This window comes from Ornithorhynchus anatinus, chromosome 14, assembly GCF_004115215.2.
Source record: "Ornithorhynchus anatinus isolate Pmale09 chromosome 14, mOrnAna1.pri.v4, whole genome shotgun sequence".
NCBI classification, from domain to species: Eukaryota; Metazoa; Chordata; class Mammalia; order Monotremata; family Ornithorhynchidae; genus Ornithorhynchus; species Ornithorhynchus anatinus.
In genome coordinates, this window is record NC_041741.1 from 26,605,712 (window position 1) to 26,621,217 (window position 15,506).

Below are 15,506 nucleotides of genomic sequence, written 5' to 3' on the forward strand. Positions count from 1 at the left end.
ATGAAAGAGATGAAGTAGGAGATTTGTTCAGGAATGAAGTTAATTTGTCCCCTAAGAACAGCTGGATGAGGGAGGAAAATGGACAAGCGGCCACTTTTAACAAGTTGATTTATTTTCTGAAATAATAGCTAAAGCATTTTTTTTTAAACGAGAGGAGTTACGAGTAATGAAGTTGCAAAAAACCGGTCACTTATTTAAGCATTCAGATTTCCCATCACTCACCACTTGTGACATCTGGAAAATGTTGTGGAATACACTTGGCTTAATTAACTGCTTGTCTTTTGTATCACGTACATGTACGTGATGCAAGATTTTTGTGCTTTAGTGTGCCTTGTTTTTTATCTATGTCTCTTTGGGGGTGACTTAAACTGCCCTTCTGAACTGGGAGAAATGCCCTGATGATTGTTGTCATCAGTTAATGTTTGTTAAATGAGTAGCTCTACATCAATCTCTGTTTCTTCAGAGAAGCTTCTCTCTTGGTCTCCTAATATCTCCGCATAGAGAAAGTTTATGACTGAATTTGATGTTTTAGTATTATTGTTAGAAGAATTTAGAAATCTCTTTCAGTAACTTCAAAATTACTTTTTGGTGCCGAATGGTTGTTATAGGATATAGCAGTGGTGAGATAGACGGGATCGAGTTACAGTGAGAAGGTTAGCATTAGAGGAGAGGAGTGTGCAGGCTTTTGCGGATAGCAGGAGAGTAGCGAGGTGAGGTAGGAGGGGGAAAGGTGATTGAGTGCTTGAAAGCCAATAGTGAGAAGTTTCTGTTTGATGTGGAAGTGGATTGGCAACCCCTGGAGTTTCTTGCACTGTAGAGAAACATGCTCTGAACACTTTTGTAGGAAAATTATCCGGGCAGTAGAGTGAAGTATGGACTGGAGTGGGGAGAGGCAGAAATCAGGGAAATGAACAAGGAGGCTGGTACAGCAATCAAGGTGGGATAGGATACGTGTTTCGAGTAAGGTTCTAGCAGTTTGGATGGAGAGGAAGGGGTCGATTAATAATAATGTTGGTATCTGTTAAGCGCTTACTATGTGCAGAGCACTGTTCTAAGCGCTGGGGTAGACACAGGATAATCAGATTGTCCCACGCGAGGCTCACAGTCTTCATCCCCATTTTACAGATGAGGTAACTGAGACACAGAGAAGTTAAGTGACTTGCCCACAGTCACACAGCTGACGAGTGGCAGTACCGGGATTCAAACCCATGACCTCTGACTCCCAAACTCGTGCTCTTTCCACTGAGCCACGCTGCTTCCGCCCGTCATTGGGCAGGGACTGTATCTGTTGCCGATTTGTACATTCCAAGTGCTTAGTACAGTGCTCTGCACATAGTAAGCGCTCAATAAATACCTTTGAATGAATGAATGAATGGACTTTAGTGATATTGTGAAGGTGAAACCTTCAGGATTTAGTGATGAGTTGAATATGTGGGTTGAATGAAAGAGATGAGTCAAGGATAATAATAATAATAGTAATAATGCTGGTATTTGTTAAGCGCTTACTATGTGCAGAGCACTGTTCTAAGTGCTGGGGTAGATACAGGGTAATCAGGTTGTCCCACATGAGGCTCACAGTCTTAATCCTCATTTTACAGATGAGGTAACTGAGGCACAGAGAAGTGAAGTGACTTGCCCACAGTCACACAGCTGATGAGTGGCAGAGCCGGGATTCGAGCCCTAGACCTCTGACACCCAAGCCCGGGCTCTTGCCAATGAGCCATGCTGCTAACACCAAGGTTATGGGCTTGTGAAACAGGAAGGATGGCGGTACTGTCTACAGTGATGGGAAAGTCAGGGGGAGTACAGGGTTTGGGTGGAAAGCTAAAAAGGTTTAGAAAGTTTGAGGTGACAGGAGGACATCCAAATAGAGAAGTCTTGAAGGCAGGAGGAAATAATGACTGCAGAGAGGAAGAGAGATCAGGGCTGGAGATGCAGATTTGGGTATCATCTGCGTAGAGGGGGTAGTTGAAGCCCTGGGAGCAAATGAGTTCTCCAAGGAAGCGGGTGTAGATGGAGAAGAGTAGGGGAACCACAACTGAGCCTGACGGTCCCCTACAATTCAGGGGTGCGAGGCAGAGGAGGAGCCTGCAAAATAAACTGAGTGGCCAGAAAGAAAGGAGGACAGACCAGGAGAGGACAGTATCACCGAAGCTGAGGTTGGATAATGTTTCCTAGAGAAGGGGGACGTTGACAGTGACAGTGTTGAAAGCAGCTGAGAAGTTGAGGAGGATTAGGACAGAGTAGAAATCATTGGATTTGTCAAGAAAGAGATCATTGGTGACTCTCAGTTATCATGATTATGACCAATTTCATGAGGACAGTGGAAGACAGGCTGACAGTCATAAACTAACTTGTGAACATGAAAGTATTCGTGAGAGTTTCAACCTCTTTCCTGAAATTGAATAAAGTGTTCAATTGTGAAGCAATGTGCCTATTGGATAGAGCACAGGCCTGGGAGTCAGAAGGACCTGGCTTCTAATCCTGGCTCCACCACTTAATAATAATAATAATGTTGGTATTTGTTAAGCGCTTACTATGTGCCGAGCACTGTTCTAAGCGCTGGGGTAGACACAGGGGAATCAGGTTGTCCCACGTGGGGCTCACAGTCTTAATCCCCATTTTGCAGATGAGGTAACTGAGGCACAGAGAAGTGAAGTGACTTGCCCACAGTCACACAGCTGACAAGTGGCAGAGCCAGGATTCGAACCCATGGGCTCCGACTCCAAAGCCCGTGCTCTTTCCACTGAGCCACGCTGCACTTGTCTTCTGCGTGACGTTAGGCAAGTCACTTCACTTCTCTGGGCTTCAGTTACCTCGTCTGTAAAATGGGAATTAAAATTGTGATCCCCATGAGGGACTGGGACTGGTTTCAATCTGATGATCTTGTATCTATCCCAGTACTTGGTACAGTGCCTGGCACATAGTAAGCATTTAACAAGTCTCAGTGGAAAGAGCCCGGGCTTCGGAGTCAGAGGTCATGGGTTCGACTCCCAGCTCTGCCACTTGTCAGCTGTGTGACTGTGGGCAAGTCACTTCACTTCTCTGTGCCTCAGTTACCTCATCTGTAAAATGGGGCTTAACTGTGAGCCTCACGTGGGACAGCCTGATTACCCTGTATCTCCCCCAGCGCTTAGAACAGTGTTCTGCACATAATAAGCGCTTAATAAATACCAAATTATTATTATTATTCTCCCTCTCTCCTCCTCCTCCTCTCTTCTTCCTCCTCCCTCTCCCTTTCCCCCCCATCCTCCTCCCCCTTCTTCCTTTCCTCCTCCTTCTCCTCCTTTTTCTTTCTCCTCCTCCTTTCTTCTTCTTTCTTCTGCTTCCTCCTCCTCCTCATAAATATTGGGTGCCCACTCTTGGTGTAAAATAACATGATTACTGCCCTTTCATATATACAGGAATGTTAATCTTCGGTATTCATTTTTCTTTTAAGCTCCAGATGTTGTCCAGAATTTTCAGTGCATGGCAACGAGTTGGCAGTCAGTTCTGGTGTGGTGGGATCCACCAAAAAAGACGAATGGAGTAATTATTCATTACGTCCTAGCCTTTGAAAGAAATTCTTCCAAAGTGAACTCTCAAGATAATGAGTATACTTTCAGAGAACTTCTAGCAAATACCTCCTATACATTTAATATTAAAGCTGCAACATCTGCCGGGGAAGGCAAAGAAAGGATATGCAATGCCAGCACATTATATGAAACAGGTAACTTGTTGCGAAATTACCTTATCTTTTATTCATAAGTACTTGCATTTAGTCTATTAAATATCCCATCAACAGATATGTTTGACATCATCTGGAAAAGACTGATACTTTTAGTTTCCTTTTTGCAGAATTTCTGGACTGATGATAACATTTTGTTATAGAATATCTCGATGATTGATGCCAAAGAAAATTTCGAAGGACACTTTGCCTGCCTAGAGCTAGATATGGGAGAGATTTGGGTCATTTTGGAGCAAATGAAAGAGTGTAATTTGTAAAATGTCCAATTAACATGGTCTAGTCTACCTGGCTAAGGTGTATATATGGGTATCTTGGGAACTGGAGTAGGCCACTTCATGATATCAACGTGTTCTGGTGTTTTAGTTGGAAGGGAGGGTGGAAAAAGAAAAAACCTGTTGTGTGCTGTCAGCAGAGAAATTGATGTCACTAACATGAGCACCATCTCCACAAAAAAGAATTCCAGGGGAATAAGAAAAAAAGTAAAAACCCTTACATACTTCACCAAACTATATGGAAAGACAAAACAGAATCAGTTCTGCCAGAAATTTTGTTGGCACCCTGAGGTTTTAGATGAAAAGTGCAACAGAATTAGTGAATATTCTTTGGACATGTGTCCGCCTCGTAGTGATGGCATGTATTAAGCACTTACCACATGACAAGCACAGGGCTCAACCTTGGGTAAGTACAAGATAATTGGCTTAAACACAGATTGTATCCTTCTCGGGGCTCACACAATCTAAGTGTGATGTAGCCAAGTGGAACGAGCATGGGCTTGGGAGTCAGAGAACCTGGGTTCTAATCCCAGACCTGCCACTTGTCCTCTGTGTGACCTTAGGAAAGTCCCTTCAATTCTCTGGGCCTCAGTTTCCTCTTCTATGAAATGGGGATTAAGACTGTGAGCCTTATGTGAGATAGGGACTAGGTCCAATCTGATTATTTGTATCTACCCCAGTGCTTATCACAGTGCTTGACATATAGTAAGCTCATAACAAATACCACAACTATTATGAGGAAAGAGAGGCATAGAGTAATTGATTTGCCCAGAGTTGCCCAGCAGGCAAGTAGCTGAGCAGGGACTAGAAATCAGAGTTGTCAGAGTTCCAGATTCCCAGTTCCACGCTCTTTCCACTAAGCCATGTTGCTTCTCCTTTGGCTGGATACCTGGATCCAGGCCCTGTCTCCTTGACTCAAGCAGTGAGAGTCCAGCTTGGTTTAACTCTGCTCTCTGCTCTCTGTACACCTCCTACCTTGCTCCTTCCCGCTAACTCTCCCCCCTTAGACTGAGCCCCACATAGGACAGGGACTGTGTCCAACCTGATTAACTCGTATATACCCCAGTGCTTAGAACAGAGCTTCACATATAGTGAATGCTGAAAACAATTATTAATGGTGGTGGTGTTATTTCATTCAGTAAATCAATCACACCTATTGAGCGCTTACTGTGTGCAGCATACTGCGCTAAGCAGTTGGGAGAGCACAGTAAAAGAGAGTTCGTAGACATGTTCCCTGCCCACAGTAAGTTTACAGTCTAAAAGGGGAGTATGATTATTATTATTCTATCCCATGGTTGCATGTACCCAAGCTCCATTTTCTCAGAAGCAATGGCCCCCAGTCCCTTCTTCACCTCTGGATCATCCAGTACCTCCATTCCCCATCATGTAGCCCTTCCCTAGGGTCATCAGCTTTGATTTTTAAGACTGTAAACTCATTTTGAGCAGGGAACATATCTCCTAATCCTGTTGTAATCTGTTGTATTGTACTCTGTCAAGCACTTAGTACAGTGCTGTGCACTTAGTATGCACTCAATAAGTGATTGATTAACTTTAAAAAAAAAATGTGACCTTTATAATGTAGCATTACAGAAGGAACTGATACCATATATAATTCTGCCAGTTTCTTCTTATGCCTTATTTTAAAACCTGGACTTGAGGTCCTGAGAAATATCCAATCTTAATCCTCCTTTACATTTTTGAAGTCCATTTTGGCTCTCCTCTTGGGGACTGATATGAAGTGGTGCTTACATTTTGTTTTCCAGATGGCACTGTTAAAATATTTACCCTTAGGGAAAATTTTTTTGAAAAAGAAATAGATACCTTGTGCAAAAAAAGTCACTGAATCTGCTAAAAAGTCCCTATTTCTCTCAATAGCCTCTGAGGAATATACATCTTCTCTGTATTCCATTGTCTTTCAGCCCTGGCTATGGTCACATTCCTTGCACCCACATACAATTCTTTTTTTTAATCCCAGGGAATTACCAAAATTTCCCTTCCAGGTAATAAATCAGTGGTATTTATTCAATTCATTCAATCATATTTATTGAGTGCTTACTGTGTGCAAATCACTGTACTAAGCACTTGGGAGTGTACAATATAACAATAGCCAAACACATTCCCTGCCCACAGTGGGCTTACAATGAGAGCTTGCTGTGTGCAAAGCTGTGTGCTAAGTGCTTGACAGAGTATAAGGGTTCAAGTCAAAGGGAAAAATGGGAAAGGGAATCATTCATAATCTTTTTCTTTATTTGGAATGGATAGTAGTCGAATTGTTTTAAAGAAGAAAACATAAATATACCCAGAAAAATGCTATAATTTACCTTAGAGTTTGTCAACTCAAGGTCTTGAACTCTATCTGTTGTCGTTTATGGTATTTGGTAAGCACTTAGTATGTGTCAGGTACTGTATTCATTCATTCAATAGTATTTATTGAGCGCTTACTATGTGCAGAGCACTGTTCTAAGCGCTTGGAATATACAAATCGGTAACAGATAGAGACAGTCCCTGCCCTTTGACGGGTTTACAAGTACTGAGCACTGGGGTAGATACAAGACAATCAGATTGGGCACAGTCCATGTCTCATTCATTCATTCATTCATTCAATAGTATTTATTGAGCGCTTACTATGTACAGAGCACTGTACTAAGCGCTTGGGATGAACAAGTCGGCAACAGATAGAGACAGTCCCTGCCGTTTGACGGGCTTACGGTCTAATCGGGGGAGACGGACAGACAAGAACAATGGGAATAAACAGCGTCGAGGGGAAGAACATCTCGTAAAAACAATGGCGACTAAATAGAATCGAGGCGATGTACAATTCATTAACAAAATAAATAAGGTAACGAAAATATATACAGTTGAGCGGACGAGTACAGTGCCGTGGGGATGGGAAGGGAGAGGTGGAGGAGCAGAGGGAAAAGGGGAAAATGAGGCTTTAGCTGCGGAGAGGTAAAGGGGGGATGGCAGAGGGAGTAGAGGGGGAAGAGGAGCTCAGTCTGGGAACGCCTCTTGGAGGAGGTGATTTTTAAGTAGGGTTTTGAAGAGGGAAAGATAATCAGTTTGGCGGAGGTGAGGAGGGAGGACGTTCCGGGACCGCGGGAGGACGTGACCCAGGGGTCGACGGCGGGATAGGTGAGACCGAGGGACGGCGAGGAGGCGGGCGGCGGAGGAGCGGAGCGTGCGGGGTGGGCGGTAGAAAGAGAGAAGGGAGGAGAGGTAGGAAGGGGCAAGGTGACGAAGAGCCTCGAAGCCTAGAGTGAGGAGATTTTGTTTGGAGCGGAGGTCGATAGGCAACCACTGGAGTTGTTTAAGAAGGGGAGTGACATGCCCGCATCGTTTCTACGGGAAGATGAGCCAGGCAGCGGAGTGAAGAATAGACCGGAGCGGGGCGAGAGAGGAAGGGAGGTCAGAGAGAAGGCCGACAGTAGTCTAGCCGGGATATAACGAGAGCCCGTAGCAGTAAGGTAGCTGTTTGGGTGGAGAGGAAAGGGCGGATCTTGGCGATATCATAGAGGTGAAACCGGCAGGTCTCGGTAACGGATAGGATGCGTGGGGTGAACGAGAGGGACGAGTCAAGGATGACACCGAGATTGCGGGCCCGAGAGACGGGAAGGATGGTCGTGCCATCCACGGTGATAGAGAAGTCTGGGAGAGGACCGGGTTTGGGAGGGAAGATGAGGAGCTCAGTCTCGCTCACGTTGAGTTTTAGGTGGCGGGCCGACATCCAGGTGGAGACGTCCCGGAGGCGGGAGGAGATGCGAGCCTGAAGGGAGGGGGAGAGGACAGGGGCGGAGATGTAGATCTGCGTGTCATCTGCGTAGAGATGGTCTCCCATGGGGCTCTCAGTCTTAAACCCCATTTTACAGATGAAGTAACTGAGGCCCACAGAAGTGAAGTGACTTGCCCAAAGTATCACAGCAGACACAACAGAATGTGTCTGTTATATTAAGTTGTACTCTCCCAAATGCTTAGTACAGTGCTCTGCACACAGTAAACGTTAAATAAATACGATTGATTGATTGAAGTGGCAAGCCAGCATTAGAAAGCAGGTCCTTCTGATGCCCAGGCCCGTGCTCTATCCACTAGGCCACAGTGCTTCTTACCTGGCCTCTGTTGGAGCTAAATGTGACTCCAGTGGAGCCTCGGTCTAATGTTGGGGGACACTTGCCTAACACCCCATAATGTGCTGATGTTGTGGAGCTGTTGGGCTCGGTCCAGGCCATAGCTACTGGTGGGGAGGGAAAGAGGCAGGGTGCTTGGGAGGAGCCAGCAAGGTTTTCCCTTCAGCCAATAGGAGTGAATGAGCACCGTCCTCCAAAGATCACTGCCCGGCACTCTGCGTTAGAGGCCCTGGATCAGGGGCTCTGGAGCCCAGAGGAGAATCTCAGAGAGACCCAAGGCACTGCTGCTTGGACTGTTCACCCAGCATTGTTCATTCATTCAATCACATTTATTAAGCACATACTTTGTACAGAGCACTGTAGTAAGCACTTGGGCGAATACAGTACAACAATGAACAGACACATTCCCTGCCCACAATGAGCTTGCAGTCTTGTTGATTTGAGGAATCCTCTCTCCATTCCACCAAGGAAAAGCTTTCCCTCCTTTTTTCCAGAGGAGAATCCCCAGCCATTCTGGTATCTTGGCAGCACATCGGAGCTGGGAGTGTGGTGGGCAAGGACAGGAGTGGAAGAGCAGCATTTAGACTCCCCCAGGCAGCCCCAGGAAGCCCTCCTCCTCCCATGCCAGAGTGGCACGGCTTAAACTTATCACTGGGAGCGGATCAGGGAGAGGCAGGAAACTAATCTAAGCTGGGAAGAGCGAGACCCACCTGTCTCTAATAATAAATATCATTGTGATATTTGTAAAGCACTTACTATGTGCCAGGCATTGTACCAAGTGCGGGGGTGGGCACGAGTAAATCGAGTTATACACAGTCCCAGTGCACATGGGGCTCATGGTCTCGATCCCCATTTAACAGATGAAGTAATTGAGGCCCAGAGAAATGAAGTGACTTGCCCAAGTCATTCAGCAGACAAGTGACAGAGCCAGGATTACTGACTCCCAGGCCCGTCTCTAACCGTTATGCCATACTGGTGTAGCCCCATGGTGGATGGGGACCTGAGCAGGGGTGGGGGCTCCTACCCTTCTCTGGCGGTCCTAAGACAAGGGAGGGGCTACATTTTGGGGCCTAGCTGCTGACTTGAGCACACTGGCCTCTCGCATGTCCAAGGTGAGGGGAGGCAAGGGGCGGTGCTGGAAGGGGAATGGAATGGGGAGCAGACTAATGAATGGCAGTGCCTGCCTGCTGCCCATCCTATCTTCCTTCTCCACACCTCCTTTCCCCTTGCCTTTTTCTTCTCTTCTCACCTCCCTTCTCCTTTTCCTCCTCTACTCCTCATCCCCTCACCTCACCTTCTCTTGCTCTCTCTTCTCTTGGCTTCTTCTCCTTCCCTTTATTCCTTCTCCCCTTGTCCTCCCCTTGTCCTCCCCCTCCTACTCGTCCTCTTCCTACTCCTCTTTACCCTCCCACCCTCTCCCTAACCTCTCTCTCCTCCTCCCCTTTTTCCTTCTCCTCCTACTCCACCCTACTTTCCCCCTCGTCTTCTACTTGGGACTCACAGACTAAGGAGGAAGCAGAACAGGTGTCTAATCCCCATTCTTCAGGTCACTTCACTTCTGTGGGCCTCAGTTACTTCAACTGTAAAATGGGGTTTAAGACTGAGAGCCCCATGGGAGACATGGACTGTGCCCAACCTGATTATCTTGTATCTACCCCAGTGCTCAGTACAGTATCTTACACATATTAAGTGCTTACCAAATACCAAATACTTTCCCCCTTGTCTTCCCACTTGGGACTCACAGACTAAGGAGGAAGCAGAACAGGTATCTAATCCCCATTCTTCAGGTTGAAAACTGGGGCCTGGAAAAGTTGTGATACAGGTCAAATAACAGTAAAGTAATAGATCTGGTAGTAGAACTCAGATCTCCTGACTCCAGGTCTGTCCTCTTTCCAGTGGGTCACACTGCCGTTCTGAAAGCTGCTGTGCGCAACCTAGCGTTATTATCACATTGTGCCATTGCAGTGTCACATGCTGATACATAAACTGTGTTGACTCTCTGTGCACCAGTTACTCAGGAGTTTCATTTTGTTGTCTCTTCTGCATAGACAGTTTGCCAATCCCAACTTTTCACCTTGTGTGTGGCACACGTCCCGTTTAACATTTCATTGAAATCTCATTTTCAAAAATAATACATTTTCACAAGTACTTCATTGACAAATTTCCACCAAGCAGTTATGGATATTTACTTAGAAGAATGAATGTTCTGCGTCCTCTAAACTGTCAGAGAATTGCTGATTTAGAACATCAAGTATGCATCTAAATTGAAGAATTTTAGCTAGCGATATTTTTAAAATGTTGAAATCAAAACTTGTGCTCAGCCAAATTTATGATATAGTTACTTTTAAATGAACTGTTTCTGGGTTCTACATTCGCATTATTCATTGATGAGCAACAAGTAGGTATTGGAGATTTGTTATTGGAAATGAGAGCAGTTTTATAGCTTTTGTCAACTTTTTATTTATGGTTACTTGAGATTAGTCACGGTACATACAGCCAGCATTGAGTCACTGACAATGCATTTATTTTTGACATAAAGTGAAATCAAATTAGGTTCACTGTCTCATTGCACAGTGTCTGACCTTAACATTCTTCACAAAGATTATTTGATTTTTAATGTAAACTTGGTTCTATCTGAGCACAGCTATAAGCATGGGTCGTGAAGATTGAATTATGAGGAGATTAGTCTTTGGTATCCAAGTCAGTTCCATTGTCACAGTAAAACCTTAAACCAGGAAGGGATTGATTGTGACTAAGTAAACTCCAGATTGGGTAGCTGAAACAGTATTTTAGGTTTAAATGTTACATATGTGCCAAAAAAGACCAAGTAGTAAATACTTATGTAGGAATGATCTAGACTTTTAAGATTTGGCATTGATCCAAGAGCTATAATAATCCACGTATAATTTGAGATCTTTGAAAGTTTGGAAATTTAAGTTGTATTAAAAAAAATCCTCCTAATGGAATATGCTCTTCAATATTGAATTGCTTAGAAAAAAAATCCAGAGAAAATTAGTACCATTTAAAAGTTGAAAGAAATGAAATGCATTCTTGAAGTTGTGAAGTTGTGTTTCATTTGGCTACTCTTGACTTTTATTCATCTTTGTTTCCTGAAATGGTGAACCAGGAGAGTAGCGACAGCTCAAGATGACTTAATGGGAATGCAGTAAGAGTTTATTTTGTTCAAATATCTACCAAAATGTACTTGTTTTTTCATGGAAATTTGGGTTCAGATTCAGTTCATGCTCCTTTTGTCTTCCCATTTAAATCAATCAGTCAGTCATATTTATTGAGGGCTTACTGTGAGCAGAGCAGTGTACTAAGCGCTTGGGAGAGTGCAGAATAACAATATAACAGACAGATTCCCTGTCCACAACAAGAAATAAAATACACAAAAAATAGGATAACTATTCCATTTTTTTTTAACCCACAAAACAAGATTCTCACTGGGTTTTTTGATAATCAGATAACTAACAGTATGGTAGCCAATATCTGTGCTCCGTGAATACCTAATCCATTGCAAAGATGGGTGAGCATTTATTGTGATAGTCTAATGTCACATTATCACATGAGCTCAGACCTGAAACCTTTGTTTTATGGTGACCACGTACATGAATCATTCTGGAGCCCCACTATGCAGAGAATAATTTTAAGTGATCATATATTTCTGGACAGGGCCTTTTGGAGGATGGTCTAAAAAAAGGGAGATTAGGAAAACAGAGGTAAAGAAATAGAAAGAGACAGAATGGTCAGAGAAGAAAAACTGAGAGAGAAGGAGCGAGAAAAAGAGGAGAGGAAGAGAAGAGAGAGAAGATGAAGGGAGAGAAAGTGCCAAAGCCAGAAATAAAAACAAGCAGCACCACAAAGAATAAATCCTAGAAAGAGACAGAAAGGGAAAGAAATGATGCAGAGAAAGAAATAGATGCAGGCAGCATTGACCAAAGCACTGGCACGCACACTCATTCTCACTCAATGTGGGGCAGAATTGCCTAATGGTTAGGACACAGAACTGCAAATCAGGAGATCTAGGTTCAAGTCCAGTCTCCTCCGTGACACTGAGCATTACTTAATCTCTTTGTCTCTCAGTTTCTTCATCTGTAAAATGAAGATAAAATCTTTCTTAATCATTTAGTGTGATGCATTGAACTCACTGGGCACAAAATAAAACGCTTTCTTTCTATTACTACTACTCATTCTACTTACAAATACAAAATGTTAGCTACTGACGAGGATGCTGGAAGAGGTGGAAATAGCAGGAAGCTCATCCCTTTTGCTGTCAATAATTCAGTGTGGCGATATTGATTTCGGACTGTGAGCCCGTTGTTAGGCAGCGATTGTCTCTATCTGTTCCCAAATTGTACATTCCAAGTGCTTAGTACAATGCTGTGCACACAGTAAGCGCTCAATAAATACAGTTGAATGAATGAATAAATGTTGGAAAAGGCTGCACTGTGGCTGCCTCTTTCCCTCAAATGCACTGAACTATGGTTGGCTCTGTTGTCTAGTGCTAGATGCTGCAAGTATGGGATTCCCTATTCTAGGACTTAAATAAAGGTGCTATTTTTGGCCCAATTGACTGTATTTCACATGGTAATTGTTAGCCCCAAATTTGCACTTGCTTTGCTGGTTACTTTAGTAAAGGAGTGGGCAGATTATTGTTCCTTGCAGCATTCCTGCTGGAAATTTGGTGATGGTTTCTAGGTTTCCCATCCAGTAACTCTAACATGCCCCCCTTTGACATGGCTATGAGGGTACATGAGAGGTTTGTGACTTGCCATACAGTTGGTTGGACATAGTTCCTGTCCCACATGGGGCTCACAGTCTTCACCCCCATTTTACAGATGAGTTAACTGAGGTCCAGAGAAGTTAAGCGATTTGTCCATGGTCACGCAGCAAACAAGTTGTGGAGCAGGGATGAGAACCGAGGTCCTCCCGACTCCCAGCTTTGTCTCTATCCACAGGACCACGCTGCTTCTCGTGCTTCTTACCAATACGGTAAGAACAATCTCTGATCTGCAGAATAGAGAGAGTAGGCTTACGTTAATGCAAAGGCAGTGACATTTTGAGGGTACATTTGAGGAACAATTATGCCTAGCTTCTCTTCTTCTAAAGGTGGAGACATTTAGAAAGTGGAAGATCTCTGAGCATGAATAATAATAATGGTGGTGTTTGTTAAGCACTTACTAGGTGCCAAGCACTGTTCTGAGCTCTGGGGTAGATACAAGTTAATAAGGGTGTCCCGCGTGGGGCTCACAGTCATAATCGCCATTTTACAGATGAAGTCACTGAGGCACAGAGAAGTTAAGTGACTTGCCCAAAGTCACACAGCTGATAAGTGGTGGAGCCGGGATCCAAAATCCAGTGCAAGCCTCAGGGCATGAGCCATTTTGGAGTAGGATGGCGGCTAGGAAGGGAGGCAGACTACTGCTCCTAGAGAATCCCAAAGCCCCCAGCTGCTCACTGAATGACAACTCCCATATGCATCTCTGCCTCACTGTACGACAGCTTCCATATGCGTCCCTTTGAACGGCGTTCCTGACGATCAGGTTGGTGGCAGATGCCAGGAGGGAATTCATTATGTGAGCCAGCTGGATGGAGGCCAGGTTCGAGCAAAGAATACAAGATGAGAGTGGAGAAAAGGAATTCTCCCCTGTGCTGTTAGGCTGCATTTTTGTGTTCCGAAGAGGCTGAGGAAGAGAAGCGAAAACTTAACTAGTATTTATACTATTGGATTTAATAGTAAAGTCATTTGTTTTAACTGCTTATTTAGGGTAGTCTATTGCTCATAGACAGATTTCTTTAGACATCAAGTAATTTCGGAGTATACCTTGTGCGAGACCCTGAAAAGGCATTCATAAGTTTTCTGAATATTCAGTCATATTCATTGAGTGCTTACTGTGTGCAGAACACTACGAGAAGCATCGGGAGAGTAGAGTATAACACAGTTGGTATACACAATCCCTGCCCACAGGGAGCTCGTACTCCAGAGGGGAAGACAGACAATAGATTTCAAATATGATGATGATGATATTTGTTAAGCACTTACTATGTAACAAGCACTGTTCTAAATATGTACAAAAATACTGAGGGCTTGAGGGTGGGGTCAGTAAAGGGTACAGTTCCTTCTGCGTTGCCCTTCCACTTGGAAGAGGGAGTAGGGGAAATGAGGGCTTAACCAGGGAAGGCCTCTCTGAGGAGATGTGATTTTCATAAGGCTGTGAAGGAGAAAGAAAGGGAGGAAGTTCCAGGCCAGAAGCAGGATGTAAAAAAGGGGTTGATGGTGAGCCAGATAAGATCAAGATACTGCAAGTAGGCTGGCATTAGAGAAAAGAAGTAATCGTCCTGGGCTGTAGTAGGAAATCAAGAGGTAAGATAGGAGAGAGCAAGGTGATCAAGTGCTTTAAAACCAAAGGTAAGAAGTTTCTGTTGGATGCGGAGGTGGATGGGCAGCCATCGGAGATTCTTGAGGAGTGGGGTTCATTTTTGTAGAAAAATGATCCAGGCAGCAGAGTGAAGTTATGGCCTGGAGTGGGGAGAAACAGGAGGCGAGGAGGTCAGCAAGAGGGTTGATGCTGTAGTCAAGGAAGGATAGAATGAGTGCTAGGATCACTGTGATAGCGGTTACTGTAAGATCCTTATGAGCAAAGAACAGGTCTACCAACGCTGTTATGTCATATTCTCCCACTGCTCAGTTCGGTGCTCTGCACACAGTAAGCGTTGAGTATGATTGATGGAGAGGAAAGGGTGGATTTTGGTGGTTGTGATGGTAATAATATAGGTAATCTATGCAAATATATCTAAAATCTTCTATTCCATCACCAAAACCATTTAAACTCAGATACAGTAAAATCTGCAGAAAGTTCTTCATTTACATCAGCCAGTCATTCAGTGGTATTTACTGAGTGCTCACAGTGTATAGAGCACTTACTGTGTCCAAAGCACTGATTTATCGGTTCATTTCACTGTTAGATGTCAGCTTAGAAATTTGAACTTTATTTAGCAAATCTTCAGAACATACAAATTCAAAAAAACCTAGAAAATCCAAATTCGTTTTGAAAACCATTTTCCATGATGCTATAACTCTATTTTTTCAACCCCCAAATGATGCCATTATACCACTATCCAGGCTCACAGGCTGCCACTGTTCTCCTCATCCAAACTCCAGATAAAGCCAGCTGTTCAGTAGGCTGAGTTTTTATTAACTTATTTAGGAACTGGAGCATATCGTATTACTCTGTCTACCATTCCTGTCCGGTCCAGCTGCAGTCAGTATTTTCCAGAGCAGTTTTGACCATCATCTCATTTATTTTGAAATCTTCAATGTTAGCCACAGTCTCTTGATCCTTTTGTCTTCTGTGACTCATTGTATTGATGTGCCTACATATG

At 44.0% G+C, this 15,506-nt stretch overlaps 1 protein-coding gene across 1 annotated transcript in view; it reads left to right on the forward strand.

Annotated features, from left to right (window-relative positions):
- PTPRQ (protein tyrosine phosphatase receptor type Q) overlaps positions 1-15,506 on the forward strand; it is a 231,912-nt gene that overhangs the window by 113,417 nt on the left and 102,989 nt on the right. The window contains exon 42 of the mRNA XM_039914120.1: positions 3,440-3,709. Within this exon, the coding sequence (XP_039770054.1) occupies positions 3,440-3,709 (270 nt within the window). The remainder of the gene's footprint in view (positions 1-3,439; positions 3,710-15,506) is intronic.